Genomic DNA, 23777 nt, shown 5'->3' with positions numbered 1-23777 from the left:
TTTAGATACAACCGGCAACAATGTAAAATGGTTTCTGCGCGTAACGATACTCATTTCTTGGGTCTCGGCTATGATCAGTTCACGTTGTTGTTACTTTGCAATTGGCATTGGAAAGAAGTTCTGTTGCTTAGAAATTAACCATAATTTTTTACCTATTTTTATAGTTTGCGTACTTTTGATGGTAGAGAAAAAAATGGAGGTAAGTTCGCTATTTCTGGTGTTATAAAATTGTTTTGTATGTTTCTACAACAGTAATTTTAAGTATCTAGCATTTTTTAAGACGGCCGATAATATTGAATGGGGTGACATTGATCAAGGGATCAATCTAACCCCACGTTACGTACGTTCCAGAAATTAATTTTTGTAACAGATTTAAGAATATCAATCAAAATGGGAAGAACGCACAAAAAATTAGACAGTAGAACGTATGGCAATTTTAATAAAGAATTTCAGAATGTTTTTTAAAAGTTTTTTGAACAAAAGTGGTAGAAGTATATCCAGATTTAAGGAAAATATCCCTGGAATTGACTGGGTAAATAGCTTGTTGAAGAGACATCGGAATATTGCTGGTAAAAGAGTAGCAACTAATATTAAAAAAGTTAACCAGAAGTATCTTCTGACAGGATTAAAAAATACTTGGCAATTTAAAACAAACGATTGAAAACGTTCCCGTGGAAAATATTTTTAATTACGACGAATCCAATGTCCGAGATAATCCCAGAAAAAAATTGTGCATCTACCGAAGAGGTATTAAATATCCCTAAAAAATTTGCAACCGTTCAAAATTTGCTACATCGATTACGATTTGTGGATACGCCTCAGGTATACTTCTGCCACGCTACGTCATATACAAGTAGGAAAATTTATGGGATAGTTGGACAGAAAATGGTCCCAAGGGCAGCCGATGCTGCTAACAGCCATGTTGCTCACTGGGGACACGATATAATCCAACCTCATATGGTTAGATCGTTATGTCCATATTCAATGGTTTGTCTGTTTGAGGCGACTCGATGGAAAAAAGGTGTTAACAGGGTACAACCTAGCATCGCATTTTAATCCAGACGCTCTGAGACAATCTATAGGCAATGATATATTTGCATGCTTGCCATCCAACTCTACCAATTTTTGTCAGCCATTGGATGTCACATTCTTCAGGCTGTTAAAAGAAAGCTGGAGAAAAATTTTAACGTCATGATAAATGCATAATTCCAAAACCTCTGGCATTCCGAAAAATGAATTTCATAAGCTCTTAAAGCAAACACTTAAAGCATGAATAAAGTATCACCCAAAAATCCAGATGGAGGGAAAAGTGCTATAAAAAAAATTTATTTTCTGGTTTTGCTGAACATGGATGGGCAGCACATGGAAGTCTTAAAAACGTATTTAAAGACGGTAATATACCGATTAATTTGAAGCGGAAAGTCTCCGATCAGTGTGTTCTACCAGTAATGATCTACGATGCGGAAACACTGTTCCTAACAAAAAACAATGCGTCAAAACAAGAGTATCACAAAGAAAGGTGGAGCGTTCAATGATAGGAGTAACAATAAAAGAGGAGATCACAAACAAGGACCCTGGAGATGAGCTGGCCACTTGGTAAGAATGAAGGATGGAAGGTGGACACGCAAGTTAACCGAATGGAGACCAAGAACAGATAAATGAAACAGAGGAAGAACACATACACTATGGCAAGATGATCTACGAAAGATGACGAAAAATTGGATACATATGGCATAAGACCGTGCACTCCGGATACAAACAGGGGAGGCCTATTTCCTACAGTGGACTTAATGGACTATACACGATATCACGATGACCACTATACTCCTGGGGGAGGGGGGGGGGTCAGGACTGAATAGAGAGAGAGAGAGAGAGAGAATCTTGTTAACATTGAAAACTGTTTTCCTTGTAGTGACAGATTTAATTATTTAAGTTTTCGAAACATGTCTGCAAAGAATGTTAGGCTACATATCCAGTCTACATAAGTTTGTAATTCTGTTCTTAGTTCAAAAAACCTTATTAAAGTTTTACTCATGAGACACTTCAATATATAGTAGTACTTTTATAATTGATACCATAATCTTCACATAATATTGAGAACATACACCTTCACATAATATTGAGAACAATTCACGGATTGAGATAATATTGAGAACAACCGAGATTGCTATGGAAGAGACTTAACCGCGAGTTATTGTCTATGCAGCCTGCAATGGCTGGAAATACAATTTTGCGCTTTCATTCTTATTTATGATACTGCTTCTGCTGTTCTAACTGCCATTGCCTTGGCTCCATCCTACAAATATTGAGTAAATTGTGTGGTACGCTTGATTATTTAATTTTATGCGCCAAAAATCCTCCTATTATTATATTATACAACCACCGAATCATCTCGAATTCCCTAGAAACTTCGAGAAGCCTGACTATTTTCTCCACACTAAGCGTCAACAAGAAGCGGCGCGACGAACCGATGTCATTCGATTACTTATATATCGGGAGCGAATGGTGGTGTATTTGTAATATTTCGATGTAATAGGCCATTCGTTTTACTAGTTTATTTTTATCTTAGGTAACTTTATTTTTATAGGCTCCTCTTTAATACAAGTATTTATTTACGGTCGGAGCTCTACCGGAGGATTTACAGAGCACCAGGGCTCTAAGGAGCACACTTTGAGTAATGCTGAGCTAGATAACTAATTTGTTTACTTTGAAAAGTAATGTAATTATACTTATTAATTGATAATTAACTTTAGTAAGATTTAAGTCGTAGTAAAAATAAAATAAAGGAATATTTATCATAGTTTATATCATTTAACAGATTAAACTCGACAAAGTTGTTAAAAAAATTTTTCAAAGCTATAAATTTAAAACAGTCCAATAATTTAATGTCTTTTAAACAATAAAAATTCATTTTGTTATAGGAAATCCTGTATATAAATTGAAAGTAATTTAAAAGTAACCAAAAAATGACCAAAACCATTAAACTTGACCTGCATTGTTACATTAGTGAAAAGTGTTACATAAAAAACATTTGCTTTAATTCGTTCAAACTCTTTGGGTCACCCTGCATATTTAAAAATAATTTTAAATCGCAAAACCATAATGTACCTACGATTTTTGTATAAAACTGTTTTCGCTATCTCTCCTGATAATGGAGTTGGTTAAACTTCGTCATAAATTGATCACACCCTCGTATACTTGTCAATGTATTACATGTATTTCAGTCTTATAACTTCATCAGGTACAACTTGCCTGAAGACGAGATGATAAACATTTCCATTTGTATATCGGTTGTTAATACACAACCCTTCATTTATATATATATATATATATATATATATATATATATATATATATATATATATATATATATATATATATATATATATATATATATATATATTATATGCTACTTTGGGTCTGTCTGATTATACTTTTTTATACTACAACACGCATAGAATGTGCGTTTGTATGGAAAAAAATATGTCGATTTATAGTTCCTAATACATTTACTGTTTATATTTACTTAAATAACATAAAATAATACGTTGTATTCGTCCACTAATTGATAAATATTCAGATAGATAGAACTGTTACCTGAAGAAGAAGGAAAAGAACCGTCTACAGATAGATATAGAAGAAGAGGAGACTGGAAATTTTCGGTGCACATGTTTTGTGAAATTTAGTGATATTATTGCAGCTTTAGTGATTTAAACTAATCTTGGTAATACACCTTAAAAAGGTTAAAAAGTTCATAGATATTTACAAGACTGGAGCCAAGTATACATAGCTGGTTTCGGTTGTACTAAAAATTTATATTTTTATTAATACCAAGATTAGTTATACATACTGAGAGAGTAATAGCCGAAAAATATAACCCACACACTAGCTAAATTATTCTTAGCGAGATAGGTATAGCAAAATAGTCACAACTCGTAATTCTTTTCAAATAAAAAATATCAAAGTGCTGTTAAACCATTCTTGTGAATTTTATTCAATTATAGAAAGCTTCTCATGCATTTAAATTATGTCACAGGACTGACGATTTTGAATTCACTCACTTATACAAAGTTTTTGACTCATACGGGTTCACCGTAGCCCTTATTGATAAAAATAATCCGCCAGAAGGTAACAATATTGACAAATTACGAATTATAATTTTTATTTTGTTTGCAATCAATTTAAAGTTCAAAATAAACGTGAGGAAGTTATCTTTAAAAGATCTACAATACCATAAACAAAAAAAATACGAAAAGGAATAAACAAAAAAGGTAAGAAAACGAAAAGCAAACGAAAATGAGCGCAGGAAGCAAAAGTAACTTACAAAAGAAAAAACAATCAATAAATACAGCAGGGGAAATATAAGGGGTTGACTGATATATCAGGAAGGAGAATTGGGATAAAACGTAAAACAGATTTTAAAAAGTACAGAGAAAAATAGATTAATGGAAAGGAAAAAAAAATGGGGCGAAATCTTTTTATATTATTTATGTAGGGTAATAACAAAATAATAAATATTTTTGCGGAATTCATAATTAAAACAAAGTAATAAAGAAAGTAGATAGGACAAATCAGTTCTGAGCACAACCCCTAAATCGCAATCGCTTATTGCTTCGATCGTGACGTAAGAGTGTACATTGCCAAAGACACACTATATCGTATCTTCGTTGTTATGTGTCCGATTGTGACGTTTGAGGCATTAAATTTAAGGGGATTGGATGTAGATGAATTTTTAATAGAAAAAACAACCATAGTGAAGTTACCAACGGGCATTGGTCCGTTTTTTGACGTTCCAGAGACCGGTGACATTCCACGCAGAACGTGACAATACGTGACGTGTGAAATTTGACATAAAACGTAATATTTGACATAAAACTTGACATTCGACGTAGGACGTGACATAGTAGATGACATGCAACATTTGACATAAAGAGTCACATGCATAATTTGGTCGGAAGGAAGACCGAACGGTCTAAATAATAAGCAATAACTGCTGCTAACTTCAAAACACGCCCTGCGTTGAATGTCAGATAAATGTCACGTCCTACGTCGAATGTCAAATTAGTCTTTTTATGTCAAATGTCACGTTTTATCTTAAATGTCATTATTATTTCACGTTTTATGTCAAATGTTACACGTCACGTATTATGCCACGTCCTACATCGAATGTCACATATTATGTCACTTTTTATGTTAAATGTCACGTATTTTGTTACGTTTTATGTCAAATGTCACACGTCACGTATTATGTCACATTCTGCGTTGAACGTCGCCGGTGTCCACTGAAATTTGGCAATGGTGCCATATTTGTTTTTTCTATGAAAACCGTATTCGTCATCACCTCTCCTTTCAAACGAAACTTACTTTAAGATTGGGCCAATAACACTGGAGATATAATGCAATGCCCTTTTGGCATGCTCCAATACACATGACACATAGTGCATTCGACCCTATTTTTTATGCCCTTGTCAACGATATCTTACACGTCATCGTACATTAAGACGTTTGACAATTACGACCGGGGAGGGTTGCGATTTAGGGGTTGTGCTCAGAACTGGTTTATCCTATCCACTGATACACCATATCGACCAATCTTCCATGATGAAATCTACATACAAGAGATAGTGAACCATTCAACCACATTATTGTATGAAACACTTTCTTAATCGCCACATGAGAATAATAAAGATGTTTAAATTCAAATATGGTTGTATAAATTAATCAACACATTTGTCCTCCCTGTATTCCTACGATCCCTATAAGTACCGCCATCGGGCTCGAGGAATGCGTCCCTTTGAGGAGAAGAGCACGAGTCGTTGAAAAGAAAAGACGCAACCCGGCACGGGAACCCATGCACGCATATTGAATTGATTTCGTTCGTTGTTTTGTAGTGCAAACCCTGGTAATTAGACCCAGCGGTAAGTTTTTACCTAGTTTTACCTAAACCTATAAATTGTCTTTGATTGTTTATTGCAACCATTTAAATTTTAATAACTATTTGCACCAATGAGGAAAAGTCCATTTTTCTCGCCAGAGTTATCGAAGGAATAGTTCTGTTAATTAAGTACTATTAATTTGTAATAGTACATTTGTTTGTTAATACCCCACATTGGCCTATCTAGCCGGATTTGAACTCATTTGTTGAAAAAATATTTTGCTTTATTTAAATTTTAATGGTTGGTTTCGTCGAATGTCGTATTTTTTATCGTTTTGAGGGTTCTTATCTTAAGTTTGCGTCTCTTGTCGTGGCTCGAGAATAATTTATGACCTTTTTGTAAAATCGACCATATGGGATTTTAAAAGGGGATTATCGTCGTTTTAATAAAGTATCAAATTACAAATCGGTAATTTCGGGTTTTAGACCACATTTTTGTACATTTTCGTTTGTATAATATTATTGGAACTTGTTAAAAATTTAAAATGGAAAAACTTGAAGAAAAGAATAGGAAGCTCAAATTTTTAAGAAAAACTGCTTTAAATGATATTCAGTTAATTTTCGATTTAGGTTTTAAGGCCCTTTCAGACGTTTCTATTCACCCTTTATTTAAAATTAGACTAGAGGATTTAGATTCGATTCGCGAAGAGTTCTTAAAACATCACACTAATATTATTAGTAATATTCTTTCTGTACCAGACGCGGATACGAGGGTTGAAGAAAATGTTCGGGAATTATTTTTGGAACAATTTTATAAAATAAAACTATTTAGTGCGGAATTATCTGAGCCACAATTTGAAACTCCAGAACCGTTTAGATCAGTAGTAGTTCCACAATCTAATATTCGCTTGCCTAAAATAGAGCTGCCTAAATTTAAGGGTGATTTTAAGGAGTTTAGTTCGTTTTTAGACTTATATAATTCGGTTGTACATAATAACGCAGGCCTAGCAGACGTAGAAAAGTTTAAGTATTTGAAAGGATGTTTAGAAGGGACTCCACTTAGTTTGATTCGTAATTTGTCAATAAATAGCGATAATTATCAAATTGCTTACGATCTAATTGTTAAACGCTACACAAATGTTCGTCGTTGTGCGACCGCGCATTGGGATGCGATCTTGGGCGTACAGAAAATATCGGTAGTTAATTCGAAAAATCTGGCTAAATTAGTAGATACGTTTTTAGAAAATTTAGCCGCATTGAAAACATTAGGTCTTCCGACAGAACATTGGGATTTTATTATGTTTAATTTACTTTTGTCGAAATTAGACGCGGATTCAGTAAAGTTATTTGAGTTAGAAAATAAATCGAATAAAATCCCGTCATTTCAAAAATTGGTAGAGTTTATTGAAACTCAGTACATTGCTTACGATAATTTGAATAGTAGCTTAAGTGAATCTAAGAAATCGTCGAGGGCTCCAACTTATACGGAGCCAAAGTGTAATTATAAACATTCCAATGAGTCAAGGCATAATAGTAGTTCATCCTTTGTTACAAATTCGTCGTCAATATGTTGTGCTTTATGTAAACAAAGTCATTTTCTTAACCATTGCTCGTTGTTTTTGAAAAAATCTCCAAAAGAAAGATACCAATTTTGTAAAGAATCTTCCTCGTGTTTTAGGTGTCTTAATCAGGCTAATCATTCTGTCAAGTCGTGTCCAAAGGCCTTTAAATGTAGTAAATGTAATAGTCACCTTCATAATAGTTTGTTGCACTTTGATAGAAATCGTTCCAATAGTCAGTCGTCCATAGAAAATACTAATAATCCAGGGGCATCGGGAGTCGAACAAAATTCGCCTGAAATATCACATTGTGCTGCTAGTTTTATAGGGAAGAAAAACGAGACAAAAAAGGAAATTTTGCTCGGTACCGTTTTAGTTCACGCGATTGATAGTAAGGGGTGTAAACAGCCCTTGAGATGTCTGCTAGATTCAGGTTCAATGAGTTCGTTCATTAGTCGTAAAGCTGCCAGTAGATTAGGTTGGCCTAAAACTCCTTGTTCATTTGAAGTTAACGGACTCAATTCGATGCAAACGAAACTGAATCAAGGTCAAATAAGTTTTTCTATCCAACCTCGTCATCAGGAGTCACCGGTGTTTCACTTGGAGGCTATTATTACAGATCGGGTTTGCTCGGATTTGCCGAGCACCAAAATTGACATATCGACGTGGAATTATATTAAAAATTTGAAGTTAGCCGATCCCGAATTTAACTGTAGTCAATCTATAGATTTGTTAATTGGTTGTAGCATATTTTCGAAGGTGTTGTTAGAAGGTAAAATTGAAGGTAAAGCGGGACAACCAGATGCCCTAAATACCGTTTTTGGTTATATTTTGTTAGGACCTACTAGCACACCTAACCTTTCGTCGACTTCGCTTGTTTGTCTTTCAAATATTGAAGACCCACTAAATTCTTCGTTAACGAAATTTTGGGAACTGGAAAACGTACCGGAAAAGCCAGTTTCAGAACCAGAAGACGTTCTGTGTGAGAACATTTATCTGGAAACGCATAATCGGGACGTCTCGGGTAAATATGTTGTATCTTTGCCTTTTCGTGAATCGCCGCCTTGTTTGCAAGATAGCTATGATATTGCTTTAAATAGATTGCTATCATTAGAACGACGCTTATCTCGTCAACCAAGTCTGAAAAAAGAATATTCTTTTCATATGCAGGAGTATCTTGATTTAGGTCATATGCAGTTAGTCTCTAATGCCGAAAAGAAAAGGGGAAAGTATTATATTCCACATCATTGCGTTGTGAAACCAGATAGTGTTTCAAGTAAAATTCGAGTTGTATATAATGCGTCTCAGAAAAGTCCCAGTCGCGGTAAATCTTTGAACGACTATTTACTGGTCGGTCCTAAGCTGCAACAGAACATAGTCTCGCTGTTGTTGAATTTTAGACTTAATCGTTTTGCGCTGTGTGCGGACATTCGTCAGATGTATCGTAATATTTTAGTCGCTCCTGAGCACACGGATTATCAACGCGTGTTATGGAGATTTTCTAGCGCTGAGGAAATTCAGGAATATCGTTTATTAACCGTTACTTTTGGAATAGTATCTTCGCCGTATCTCGCTTTAAGAACTCTCCAACAATTAGCATTAGACGAAGGCTCTCGTTTTCCTAACGCCGTCTCGCTTATTCGTCATGCTTCGTATATTGATGATTTTGTTTTTGGTGCTTCGACTCTCGAAGAAGCACAAACTTTAGTTGACGAATTAGTCGCTTTGTTAAAGTTAGGAGGCTTTGAGTTACGGAAATGGTGTTCGAATGAACCCAAATTGTTGTCGCAATTTCCTGAATCCCATATTAATCCTCACTCCATTAATTTTGATCCAGAAGCAAATGGTCCTTCATTAAAAATCCTTGGTTTGAAGTGGATTGCACAGTCCGACGTCTTTCAATTTTCAGTCAAATTGCAAGACGTCCCTTGTACCAAAAGATCGTTTTTGTCCGAATTAGCTCGAATTTATGATCCTTGTGGTTACTTAACACCTATTACCTTTTTTATTAAACATTTAATCCAACAACTTTGGGCAACCGGTCTTAAATGGGATGATCGTCCTCCTTCGGAAATAATTCGGGTATGGGAACAATATAAGAGCGAACTATCTCTTATTTCACAGTTCAAAATTCCTCGTTTTTTGAATATTTCCTCATGTCCCATCTTAGAGCTTCATGGATTTGCCGATGCTAGTGAAAAGGGATATGCTTGTGTCGTTTATATTCGTAGTATTGATACTCGTAACCTAGTTCAAGTTAATTTACTGTGTGCCAAATCGAAAGTAGCTCCTATAAAACAGATTACTATACCTCGATTAGTATTGTTAGCTGCTGTTCATTTGGTAAAACTTATGTCGTTTGTGTTAGAGTCGTGGAAGCATATAATATTTCAAAATGTGTATGCTTGGTTAGATTCTCAAATCGTATTGCACTGGATTAAAAGCTCCCGCTCGAGATTCAAAACTTTCGTCGCAAATCGCATTTCGTATATCCAGTCCCATAGTCAAAATTATTCTTGGCATTATATCGAATCTCGAAATAATGCAGCTGATGCGCCTTCGCGAGGCATGCTACCGGCCGCTTTTCTATCAAAATTAGACTGGTTAACAGGTCCTTCGTTTTTGTATAATATTCCATTAATTTTTCCAGAGGTTCCTCCCTCATTGCAGGAAAAATCCTCTTTGGAAGAGATAAAGAAAGCTTTAGTGTTTGTTTCCACTCGTGAGGAACATTTTTTGTCTTGTTTGTTAAAAAATAAATCGTCTTTTACCTCGATCCAAAGAATTTTGGCTTTTATGTTGCGATTCGCGCACAACTCTCGTTATAAAAGGTCGAAACGGTCAGGACCCTTGACTTTCGTAGAATTAGAAGACTCGTTGATTTTTCTTGTCAGATTTACACAAGAAAAGTATTTTGAAGAACATCTTCAATCAAATTCTTTTCCAAAACCATTTCGTAAGTTGGGAGTATTTTTAGATGATAGTACTCAGTGTTTAAGAGTAGGTGGTCGTTTATCTCAGTCTTCGTTATCGTATGAAGCAAAACACCCGTTTTTGTTACCAAAAAAATCTCGTCTTACTACTCTTCTAGTTCGTCATTATCATGAGAAGTATTTACATGCTGGATTTAAGAGTACTCAGTTTTTGGTTAGTCAAAGGTTTTGGATAATGTCTTCTAAACAAGCCGTTAATTCGGTATTGTCCAAATGTATTAGATGTTGGAAACAATCTCCTAAAAACTTACAACCCCCTATGGGTAATTTGCCTAAATTTCGTCTCGGTGCCATTAAACCCTTTTCGATTTGTGGGTTAGATTATGGTGGACCGTTCTCGATAACCATGTCTCGTTACAGGGGAGTTAGAACTCAAAAGGCCTATTTGTGTCTATTTGTATGTTGCGGTACTAAGGCTTTAAATCTTGAATTAGCTAGTGATTTGACCGCGGAAGCTTTTTTGGCCGCTTTACAACGTTTTTATTAATTTTGTTTTGTTCGACTTTTGTCAATATAACCGCGACGAAACCACCATTTTAATTTTAATTTTTTTATTGTAGTTTAAATTTTGAATATTTGTGTAAGATTTGTATAGGAATTATTTGTATTAATTATCGTTTTAGTTGTTTAAGTAATGATAGTATTTGGAATTCGTTTTGTTTTTTAAAGACCTTATGGCCTTTAAAGGGGGGAGAATGTTTAAATTCAAATATGGTTGTATAAATTAATCAACACATTTGTCCTCCCTGTATTCCTACGATCCCTATAAGTACCGCCATCGGGCTCGAGGAATGCGTCCCTTTGAGGAGAAGAGCACGAGTCGTTGAAAAGAAAAGACGCAACCCGGCACGGGAACCCATGCACGCATATTGAATTGATTTCGTTCGTTGTTTTGTAGTGCAAACCCTGGTAATTAGACCCAGCGGTAAGTTTTTACCTAGTTTTACCTAAACCTATAAATTGTCTTTGATTGTTTATTGCAACCATTTAAATTTTAATAACTATTTGCACCAATGAGGAAAAGTCCATTTTTCTCGCCAGAGTTATCGAAGGAATAGTTCTGTTAATTAAGTACTATTAATTTGTAATAGTACATTTGTTTGTTAATACCCCACAAAAGATGTAATAACAAATTAGATGACGACTATTGGAGATACTTTGAATGAATTATCACACATATGATCTACACATTTTTTCGGCTATCCCTCAGTATGCTTTGAAAATTTAGAAAAATTAATAAAATTTAGTGCAATTAGATATTAAGTGTAATATTTTTTTAGTCAGATTTGTTAACGCCGTTGCTGTACAACAATTAGTGTCTTACTGTTCCACGTTCCACACAGTTCACTCTTTTATTGGAAAAGACTATTCCATTTGTTAAAATGAGAAGAAACTATGTATTGATCATAAAAAAAAGATATTTGAAACGACAAACTATCTGATAATTTTATCCTGGTGAAAATGAAAAGTAATTTTATAAGCAAACTTTGTATGGATATATATTTGACTGACATATAACATAAAGCAGGAACTGTTAAGTACATGTCAGATGACATGTACCTATCACTGAGATGACACATGTCATATGGCATATGATGTATGTAAAACTTAGACAGGCGACAAAGAAATATAACAAATTAGTTGGCAATTGAAATAAGAAACATATAATATAAGACCCGAAATATAGAACTTAAAAAAGAAAATCAAAACATCCTCCTTCGCATTTTAATTACTTTAGAAATAATAAGGAACTCTACTCTTGGTCTTCGTCGAGACCACAGGACTTATTAGAGTTTAATGGAAAAAACAAGTTATGGTACAAAGGTCTTACGATTAAGTACCAGCGATTAACGAGTCTCACCTGAATTGAGAAGAAGAAGAGAGAAAGAACTCTAATATTACCACAAGAGTTTATTTTTTATATTTAGAAATATGTCTAATCTTCCAGAAACGCTAAATGCTAACTTTTTAATTAAAAGTTTGACATGTTTCACCATAGTGAGCTTCGTCAGATAGTGGTAGATATGGAACTCCCGTTTGGATAAACGTACTAAAATACCAGAAGTACAAAGATATTATAACAAGAGCCCAAAGGAAGCCCCTTTTAAAAGTGGTGAGCGCGTACAGAACCACTTCTACGCTGGCCTTACAGGTGATTGCGGGAACGCTCCCCATCCACCTGCTTGCCAAAGAAAGACAAATGCTGTATGAAGCCCATGACGGTCACCTATCTCAGGTAAGAAGGACCATACGAGTGAACATGCTTATAGAATGGCAAAGAGAATGGGAGGTACAGACCACGAAGGCTCGTTGGACCAAAACGCTTATCCCCGATGTTGTAGCATGGTACAACTGTAAATTTAAAAGAGTGAATTACTATTTTACCCAGTTCCTGACCGGTCATGGATCTTTCAGATCCTACACATATGGCATCAAAAAAACCAACGATGACATATGCACCTCGTGTGATGAGAGGGACGATGCGGAACACTGCATCTTCCGGTGTAATGTCTTCGCCTACGAACAACAAAGGCTGCAGAATAGATTCGGCGCGATCGCGCCCAACAACATCATGCAGATTGCAATGACCAGCAAAGAGAATTTTGAATATATAATCAACCATATAACAGGTATCATGAAAAGGAAGACTATAATAAAAAGAGCCGAACAAGCTGGGTGAGGGGTCAAATACAAAAATAAATAATAAAAAAAAAAACATAAACATTCTTTTTTTATTTCCTTCTTTTTCTTTTCTGTACAAAAATGTACCAAATGTTACCCTCTACGGCAACCCCCCTTTTTTAAGCTCTCAAGTTTATCCGCTTGGAAACTAGGTCTCCTTCCCTACACGCTTACTGCTTTTAGGTAAGTGCTGTAACTAAAATAAATAGCCCTAAGGGCACCTTTAACCCAGTCTGCGCGTGGTATCCCCATGTTTCGTTCGCTAATGAACTCGTCCAGGGATACCACGGGTCGAAGAGGGGGTGGTTTTAGTTGGTAGGCAACCTGGCAGGGATGTCCGAAGGGGGCCCTCTGTCATATAGTTTTGACATCGTGCCGTCGGCGTTTCAATAAAGCAAGACCTCTCATAGTGTGGCCAGAGCACAGAATTTATTATACAGAAAGGACATGTCATTTATACTTTCTTTGGTCCGCCCTCTACAAAGCGAATTAATTAGAGAAATTTGTTTTTGAAAGGTTAAGAGGTTTCAAAACTTTAGCAATATAAAATAATTTTAGAGTCCTAATAGGTGATAGGTGTCACAGCATGCTCAAAGCACAAATTGCACAAGCTAATAAGCCGCCCTGTATTATTTTATATATTTGAAAGATATGGACATTAAAAAACAATGCTTACACAAGTTGGAGCTCTTTCAATAATCTTGAACATATTGAACTGTTCTTAATGTGACAAGAAATCTGTCAAAAACCAATCAAAACAGTAATGAACAACCTGTAAGATGTATACATACCCAAATTAGTAGAGACAAAATTAGAAAATGGAAAAAATAGGTTTCTACTATAACTACATAAAATGTATAATAACTAACAATGAATTTAGAAGATAAAATTCTATCTTAAAAAAGTATTAAGAGCTTATATAGTCACACATTTATTTTGCAGCCATTAAAAAATACTACTTGGAATTACTAAAAAATAACTACACTAGTTTTCAAGCACAGCTATCATACTAAACACTCCTTATGATCCTGTATGGAACGTAGGAACAGTAGACAATTAAATTAATAAAAAAAGAAATAATAGTAATAATAAAATGTTTGCGTGCACACTATACCTTTCCTGGGCCTCCACCAGTCCTCCATGTAGCCTTTAAGCGGGGAAGAAGAACAGGAAGATCCTTGTTAGCATTTAGAATATAACAATTGTCACTAATCTCTAATGTTTTAACTTTCGAACTTTAGTTCAGTCGAGATGGATCATTTGAAAAGAGGTTTGGAATATACAGTGTATTTCAACAATAAAGGAATTAAATTTGCACTAGAAATATGTCACTATGTTATTTAAAATATCAGGAACATTAAGAGAAAGTCATTTTCATTTTGGTTGTCATTGCGTTGCGAATTTTTGAATTTTTTGCACACATAGCCGCTATATATTTGGCCATGCCTTGCATAGTGTGCGTTGAATATATCCCTATTACTAATAAAGCCAGTTTCATGTTTTTTTTTTTATAAATTACATCTCAAATAAGTACCAATTCAATCAACATGAGATCTTTTTTTAATGCAAAATTTCTCCTGGCTGGTTACAGATTAGAATCTGTAGGTCACTGCTTTTCAATAGGCAAGTTAGGGTTCGTTCAAGTATTACGTAACGCAATTAGGGAGGAGGGGGAGTCTTGTATAAACGTTTCGGTGCGTTACAGGGGCGGAAGGGAGGGGGTTCGAATAACGCGTTACGTAACACTGTTTTTTTAACTTAAATAAAAAAAACTATAGAATTAAAATTCCCAAATTGGCAATCCTTTTCGTTTATGTTTTACAGAAAATCCCTCGATTGTATTGAACAATATTGTTACTTTGTTCCTTTTGTTTGTTTTTGTGGGCAATCGTTCGACTAAAAGTCCTTTTTATTTTGTTTTCTTTGTCAATAATACACAGAAACATGTTGCTGTAGCCAGTGGCTGTTTAATTGAATTCCACTATGATGTTTCAGCGAATTATAGAAAGCCTGAAGATGGCTTGCAGGATCCAGTAACCTATCCTGACATTGTTTAGCACTCACATCCGTAAACCGCAATATACCCTGCAAGTGATAAAATGCGCGGACGAAAGCTACTGTTGCCGCTCGAGGAGTACATTGAAATCTGTGTTCACAGATTTCCTGCAGCCAGTCCGCCCAATCCTTTAAATTTCGAGTAAGCTTGTGGTGCCTAGTCAGTTATATAAAGGATCATGCAAGTTTTCACCCGCTTCTTGTGAGGTTATCCGTTGATCTGTCGCCTCCACTGAAAACATTTAAGTAGGTGCCCTATGATTTCTTTTATCCATCACTACAATGCGATCTCAAGATCTTGTTCTCAAGAGAATGATTTCTAAAGTGGAAATTGAAACGCCAGTGAACTTATTTTAAACTTAAATTTTGGCTTATTCCCAATAAAAATAGTAATTATTACCACAAGTGCGATTAAAACAATAACATACATAGTTATTTTACCACCTTTCTGGTATTTTTCGCATCATAATTGTTATTTTTAGGTAAAAATGGTCACTTGGGTGTTACGTAATGTTTAGGTAGGGAGATGGGGGGTCTTGAAAACGTTACGATGCGTTACAAGGGGGTGGGGGTTCAAAAATCTTCAAAAATTGCATTACATAATACTTGAATGCCCCCTTACCACTCAGGCCAGTGACTGAGCTGCATAACTAGGCTGCAAATGAATTGCTCTATTTCTATTGCAGCCTAGTTATTTATGATTTGTACTTCTAAATAGGGAAATTTATCAGTTTGAAAATAACCTGTATTATTTCTTTATTGATGACAACCATATATATATTTCCTCAAAAATCCTTTATTGATGAAAAATTCTGTAATATACTCTATTGAACTCAAAACACAATACATTTGACCTATTACATGTCTATAACTAAACCAAGTCATCATTTTCATAAGTTCAGACTTGTTTATAAAAAATACTTTCAATTGTATAAAAAGTAACGTAAATATGTTTTTCTATAGCTAATGAAGATACACACTTAAAATTGTAAAACTGGTGGCTAAAAGCTATCTAGAGATAAACTTGTAAAAGCAAATATGCTTAAGAATAAAAAAGCCCAGAAAATGTAGCCCATTTGGTACCTCCCATTCTTAGAAAACTAACACCTAAAAGCATAAAAATTTAAAAAAACTATCAAAAGTGATTATATAGTGCCTTCCAAAAAATACACACAATTAAGTTTGCTTGAGAATGGATTTCAACCAGATGCATGAATGATACAAAAGGAGTATGGAGAAACTACTAAAATTCAGGAAATATCTGTTATTAACAGAGTAACGAATACTTAAGTCTTGAAAAGAATGAACCAATAAAGATAGGTCAACTTATGGTAAAGATAGACAAAGGAAAATGCTGTACTGTTTGATACTTAAAGATGTATAGACTATGTATAAAAACAATTCAGAATAAACAAATCAAATTCATAAAAAAGAATTCCATCTGAAAACATTTACAGCACAAAACAGATAGAAAATCGAATAAAAATAGAAAATAATATAAAAGCACACTAAAACATTTCAAAAAATGTATTGTCCTTGAATATTAATAAAATTTATATATCATAATATATAACGGTTTTACCTAAAGTCACAATTATATACAAATTTTTATAATAAAAACAAAAGCTATTGCTGTAATTTAGAACAAGAGATATCAAGGATTGGGCCACAAACTTCTACTCTAAAAAAGCTTGAAAAATGTTCTAAAAACTGCCTACAATATACTCACAAGACTTTTTCCAAAATCCAAAATCTTTTGACAGCATAAGAAGGATAAAAATCAGTTTTTAAGCCATTTGTCAAGCTACTTCCATAAAAATTGATAAACCAACATAATCCAATTGTTCATATTAACCTATGGGTTGTATTAGTGTGAAGGGACTATGCAAATTGAGCTATCCAAGTCCAGCTATATACTTTTTTAATTACAACAAAATTGACTTTAATCATTTTAAAAAATCTTTATAACATGTTCCAATTTGATTATTAAAGTATCTGAATCAACAATGTTTGATTCAAAGTCTCCATTCCAGTATATTTTCTTCTTTTCCTAAAATGTAGCTCGTTCCCTCATTTGTGTTGTCAACATAGTAATACTGGACTTAGATAACCGTTTCTACTGAGACATTAACTAACTAACCCAAAGAACTAAAAAAAAGCAACTACAACCCAAAAATAAACAATTTCTAATATAAATTATCCATCGAACAACAAAAGGATATAAATATCAGCATTCAAAAACCTACCAAAGTTGGTATTAACAAATTTTGTAATGTATATATCAATAAATATTTTTAAAACATAATTTCTGAGCTTACCGTCTCTGACATCATGTCCAGTAGTTGTTGTCTGGGTCTGCTTCGTGTAGACAACAACTTCCTTGGGGGGAATGTTTGTAGTTTGTACTGGAACAACTGTAAGTTGGGGAAGCTTCTTTTTTACAGCTGTTACACTATAAAAAGAGAAAAATAAGGCTAAATATAAACTGTAACAAAAAAATCAATCATATGAGAACAGATGTTCGAGAATACTATCGCTGTCAATGACTAAATCAGTGTTTTTAGATAAAAAGGTAATATTTACAAATTGTTAATGCAAAATAACTTACTTATTGGTTAAAATATGCGGTTGCAGTGAAGTGTCCGGTGTGTGGTTTCGACTAGGCTCTGGAGTGAGGGAATTTGCACTGGATATACTAGAAAACACTTCAGAAACAGGGGCTACTCCAACTTCCCTAAGTAAATCGTCTAATTCTTTCCTATCGCCACCTCCACCCAAAAGAGTTCTGCTGGCAGCCTCCTCGACTTCTTTCAGTTCCTTTTCCCGACGTCGACGATCTTTTTCCTCCCTAAGTGCTTGTAGTTTGGCTTTCTTACGTTCTAATTCCGCTTTTCTGTCTGCCATACTCGGTTTCGGTCTATCTAAAATCACATCCATTTTTAATTGTGAATTGGCTTATGGTAACTAGTGAGTCATGGAATAAAAAGACATAGACATTTCGATTCTAACTTTACACATGCGTTTCTGGGAGGTAGGGAAAATCAATGGTTCGGAGTCGGTACAGCAACTACTACGCCGATTCGATCAAAAATAACTAAAACGATAGTGGTGCATCAAAAGATACTTTTATTTTTGTACGAAAGTGCATATTCCAGAGTCTATTACCAATGCCTTCCATCACTAGTTACCGTTACTTTTTTATTCGATTATAGGAAAGCTTACCTAAATTGTATAAAAAACTATCAATAACAATAAATTACGAAAACTACACTACGTTAAATAGTTTATTGTAAGAGAGACCAGTCCGGTATTTTAAAAAAATAAAGATTATTTTATTAAAACGCCCAACTGTCAATCTACATTATGCTCGTTTGCTGGTGACGTAATGAATTTGTTTGACAATGCATCAATATTTATTCCAGGGACAGCTTGTTTATTTATATTTATAAAGAAATAGGTAAAATATTTATTGTGGGTTCATACTGCAGAGGATTGTCATTGCACCAATTTAGTGCATTTAATCAATAAAGAAGCACATTCAGATTCAGATACATTAAGGTCAATTCTTTGTATGACAACGCATGCAGTATTTCCACCAATGAGGAAAGTAGAGTGAAAATGTGCAGGTTTTGATTGGACGAGATTGACAGTTGGAAGATTGTTTGTTCGTTTGTCTTTTAAAATCTCTTCTCCTTTTTTAAAAACTAATTAACAAAGATAAATACTCTAGCTACTAAAGAATAGTTTACAGTTTACACTGCTATACTTGCTGTGCATCATATCCGTGGCCGTGGCTGGTCGTCGGTAAATATCTTACAGGGTCGACTCGAGCATTTTACGCAGCTATTTAAAATAGGGTTATATATATTAATTCTAGTGTAGGTTGGCTTCTACGTTCGAAGCCAAAATAAACAAAACTCCATCGATATATTAGGAGGAAGTGATAATACTGTACAGTTATGTTCACCATTAAAATAAAAACCAAATAAAATGGGGCGTTAATTGTAGAATAAACAAATATGTAACTATTTTTTCAACAAATATTCATGTTTCTTATCTTCAATGTATATATTTGTAAAACTTTCTCGAGTCTGTGAACCTGCAACTCACAGGCGCACCCTTCTTCTTACCCAATATTAATATACGTAATCGTTATGACATATGATATGAGTTTTGACTATTTGTATACGTTTATGATGTAATATCAATATGTATATTCGTACTATTGTGTTTTAAGCAAGAAAGGAAAATTTTTAATTATCAAATCTAAGTATTGTCAATAAGTATTTACTGGAAACAAGATGTAGAGTTATAACAAGACGAACATTATTTAAAATCATTTCCTTAATATTATGAAGACATTATCAGAAGAAATAGTATAGGGAATAGTAGTACCAACACAGTGGACCACTGCTTATATTTTTCTTTCTAAAAAAGTATTATTAGAGGAACCTTTTAAAACAAATAACGGGCTGTATCAGGGAGACCCTCTCTCGTGCATAGTGTTCAATCTGACTCTGGGAAAAGTAATACAAATGTCACAAATTACAACCACCGGTTCAATATATAACAAATCAGTACAAATGGGTCTTGATAGACTTGATAGTCCTTGATGGACTTGATAGACCCAAAGTTGTCAAACTTACAAGTACTTTTTGAGGAAGAACTTATGTGACAGATAGCCAAGTAGAATACGTCTACTAGAAGTACTCCCGTGGAAAAATTACAACAAAAAGGCAAAAGTTACAAAATTACTCTAATGTACATCAAGGTAGCATTTATCCACAAAAACTACCCGGACAAAATGGTATCCAAGAAGGGTAATTTATCTGAAGTAGGGTCCCATAAAGAAGGTTCACGTCAGTACTGGTTGGGGTAGTCTTAAGAAGCCTCTCTCGTTACGGTTTCATGACTTTTGGGCTAGTGGTGGAGGTATAATATAAGTTAGTCTGTATTTAATCGGACCTTTTAAGAGTCTCGCAACTTAACTTCCCCTATTTAAGCGTAGAAAGAGATACTCCTTTGCGGTTAGTAATTTAGTATGGTTACTGACTAGTGTTAATTTAGAGTTGGATTCGTAGTTATAGATAACCCAGTCCTACAGTAGTAACGTCCACTCAAGTGAAACAGCTAAACCAGGTGGATATATCTTTAAAGGAAGTTTGTGGTTTCCTGTGAAACCACAAATCTATTAAGGAGCTAGATGCCTCTAGACTTCACAGTAAAATGGGCTGATGCTCTAAAGTAACCTGATTTAAGTAAATAATAGGATTCTCGAATATCTGGGTCCCCAGACGTGCCGAAGACAAGATAATCGTAATCCTAGGCCCTTGTATGGCTGATAGTGGGTATTACGAAAAGGACCTGCCTTAAGAGGTCTAAATTTTTAAAGTACTGAGAAATGAGCTCTAACCAGAATCCACCATTTGCCATTAATTATATAGATACAATCAAATGAGCTGAAATAGGACTTGAAAGTTCAGGAAGAAGCCAAGAAGAGTAGTTCCACGAAGCAATCTGCTAGCAAAACACTAGTCATAATAAAGATAAATTGTTTAAAGTAAAGCAGTATGTAGAAAAGAAAAGAGTATTTATCTACAACATCAAAAGAATATTTTTTAATAATCATCCCATTTAATTTGTAATCTGTAAATTTTACCATGGGCAAAAAATGTTAATGACCTAACAAAACATTTAGGAATCTTTTACTTATCTAAGGTTGGGTTTGGGAAACTTAAATACTACACATTAACTACTCTGCCCTACACTATAGAGCAGTATTAGAAAGTATTAAGGTTCTAAAATCTGACAGGCAGATCAAATGGATGATGCTTAACCTTCTCTGGACGGGACGTCCAGCCAATGCGTTGCGGTAATATTCTATGCGTTCGTCATACGTTTGGGAGAAGTGGGATATTTCTTCTTTGACATATTTCATTTTAAGATAACGACCAATAACACTGTTAGTTACGTACCAAAAAGGATATACGATAATCGTAAGTGCTTTGAAGTGGAGTCTTTGTAGGATTTCGATATTTGAACGGGATGCTGTCTCCCACAATTGAATTCCGTAGCTCCATATCGGGTTTAGGTCGACTTGTAAACTAGCAATTTATTGCTAACTGTTAATTGTGATTTACGACCTAACACCCAGTTCCATTTTCTAAGTTTTAAGTCCAATTGATTTCTCTTTGCAAATATATGTGTCCTCCAAGTTAATCGTCGATTCAGATGGATTACCAGATATTTTGCATCTTATTTTTGTTGCAAGAACTGACCATTTAATGCCACATGTGACATGTCCTTTGAGAAGAGGCGGCAGAAATATATTCACAATTAAAATCAAAGGCAAAAGAGACCGGACTAGAAATAAATATTCAAAAGACAACAAAGTTAACACAGGCAAGAGCTGGGTGAAACAGACGCACAGTTGAATTAGAGGACGATATTGAAACGGTAGATAGTTTCACATATTTAGGAGTTGCATTAAACACGGATGGAACAGAAGAACCAGAAATCCAAAGAAGAATAGTAAACGGAAACAAAGCTTATTTTTCACTCGATCATGTGTTTCGCTCGAAAAACACACACTGGAGATCAAAAATCAGGGTCTACAAAACTATTATCAGACCACTAGTATGTTATGCATGCGATGCATGGGTGATGACAGAAGAGACAAAAAGAAAACTGGAAGTCTTCGAAAGAAAAGTCCTAAGAAAGATATTTGGACCTATTAACGAAAACGGAATATGGAGATCCAGGTATAACCATGAACTCTACCAACTGTTCAAAGAGACACCGATCTTAGAATTCGTTAAACTTCAGAGACTTCGCTTGGCTGGTCATGTAGTAAGAATGGAGACAGAAAGATTGCCGAAAATAGCCCTAGATAGTGAAATGCAGGGCGCAAGACCAAAAGGAAGGCCACGGAAAAGATGGGAGGATGAAGTGGCAGCGGACGCGCAAAATTTGCTAGATGTGAGAACCCGGAGAAGAAGAGAACAGCGGTATCATCTGCATACCTTGCAATGGTTATATTTTTGCTAGTGTGGGAAGATCATCTGTGCAAATGATACAGAGGATCGAACCAAGTAGGCTCCCCTGGGGTCCGCCAAACCTTATTGGATGTAAAGTTGTGGTTTTGTCTTGATACCTTACTTGAAAGAGTCTATTTTGAAGGTAGGATTTGAGGATAAAAGAATGTTTTTTTTTGGTAAACTTTTTCTGATTTTTTATAATAGTCCATCGTGCCAAACTTTTTCAAAATCTTGAGCGATGTCTAAAAAAGCAGCAGAGCAGTATTCTTGATTTTCACAGGATTTATATAATTGTTTATACCAAATATTTGATTTGCTTTCAGAATCGGTTCTAGTTTCTCTACAAGTAATTTTTCTAGTAACTCTCTCCGCCATAGCAGGGAGAAGGCTAATACGAGTAGGCCTATATTTTGTTGTTTGTTCAGCAGGTTTTCCTGGCTTAGGGATCAGTAGGTATAATTTGGGCTACATTCCACAAAAACTGAAAGTACCCGGATAGTCCGGGTAAATTGTATATTTGTGTCAAATATCTCAGTCCCTTATACGAAAGTTCTTTCAGAATTTTAACACTAATTAAGTCGTATTTTGCAGGTTTTTTTAGATTCAACATATGCATAGATCTTGTGACATGGATAACGATAACATTTTAAATAGTTAGTTCCAGTTGATATAGTGTTTGCAGAAATGTTTTCACTTTATCTTCAATGTCGAAGTTATTTTAAGCGGGATATGGTTGCAACACGTTGGAAGAAGTGCTCTAAAAGCATTGGCTTTGTCCCCATTACTTTTTGCCTAGTGGCCATCAGAAGTATGTATAGGAGGGTTTGTAAATTGAAGTCTTTTTGGTGTTTTTACAGCTTTCCATAAATTATAGTCTTTTATTAGTTTTTATTAGTATTTAGTAAGGCCTTCAGGTATAGGGTAGCTTGGTTTAATTTAATTTAGTCTGCAGGAGCAAGAGTTCTTTGCCAGATATTAAAATAATTAAAGACAATTTTATTAACAAAGATGGACATTTTCTATTAAGAAGCAATCATTACTGACAGAAAAGATTTTCTATAAGCACGGAATTGGAAGAAAAAAAAAGAAGTACCGACAAGAGAGGAATTAAAAGAAGTTATTAAACATCTTAAGAATAACGAGAGTGTAGTTGTGAACAGAATTGTCAACGAGGCCATAAATGATGCATGTCCAGTACTTGAAGAAGCTTTACATAGACTCAGAGTGAAAATATGGGAAGGGGAAAGATGCCAACGAAGTGGTCGGATGTAATATTAATTACAAGTTTGGAAAAAGGAGAACTGACCAACTGTAATGACTACAGAGAGATTGCACTGCTAGCTGATGACTTTTATCTAGAGCTAGGAAATTCTAGACGGAGTTTAATAAGAGCCGAGTTAGCTACAAAGGTCTAATGTCCAAGTGCTTAGGACAAGTAGTGTCTTACATGAAGTAATAAGATGACAACTATAGGTAAGAAATATATAAATTATACTTGTTGATTTTCAAGTGAAATAATTGTAGAGTACAAAATAAAATTTGAAATAACTAGACAGAATATTTAGAAAAGGACAAC

At 34.7% G+C, this 23777-nt stretch overlaps 1 protein-coding gene across 29 annotated transcripts in view; it reads right to left on the bottom strand.

The window, feature by feature from the left end:
- Positions 1 to 18570, bottom strand: part of sw (cytoplasmic dynein 1 intermediate chain short wing) — a 52336-nt gene extending 33766 nt beyond the window's left edge. For 6 of the 29 annotated variants that reach the window (XM_072539159.1, XM_072539168.1, XM_072539192.1 and 3 more), the window contains exons 1-4: positions 18387 to 18569; positions 17773 to 18085; positions 17483 to 17616; positions 14224 to 14286 (exon numbers count right to left, since the gene is read on the bottom strand). In XM_072539159.1, coding sequence (XP_072395260.1) covers positions 14224 to 14286; positions 17483 to 17616; positions 17773 to 18068 — 493 coding nt within the window. In that variant the 5' untranslated portion in view covers positions 18069 to 18085; positions 18387 to 18569. Of the gene's footprint in view, positions 1 to 14223; positions 14287 to 16893; positions 16918 to 17482; positions 17617 to 17772; positions 18086 to 18386 lie in introns of all 29 variants that reach the window. The other 23 variants (XM_072539197.1, XM_072539216.1, XM_072539203.1 and 20 more) reach the window with 10 other exon arrangements.
- Positions 18571 to 23777: the final 5207 nt, after the last annotated feature.

The sequence above is a fragment of the Diabrotica undecimpunctata genome, chromosome 1 (assembly GCF_040954645.1).
Source record: "Diabrotica undecimpunctata isolate CICGRU chromosome 1, icDiaUnde3, whole genome shotgun sequence".
Classification (NCBI taxonomy): Eukaryota; Metazoa; Arthropoda; class Insecta; order Coleoptera; family Chrysomelidae; genus Diabrotica; species Diabrotica undecimpunctata.
The sequence above is the reverse complement of the archived record's forward strand: the minus strand, read 5'-3'. Positions and strand labels throughout refer to the sequence as shown.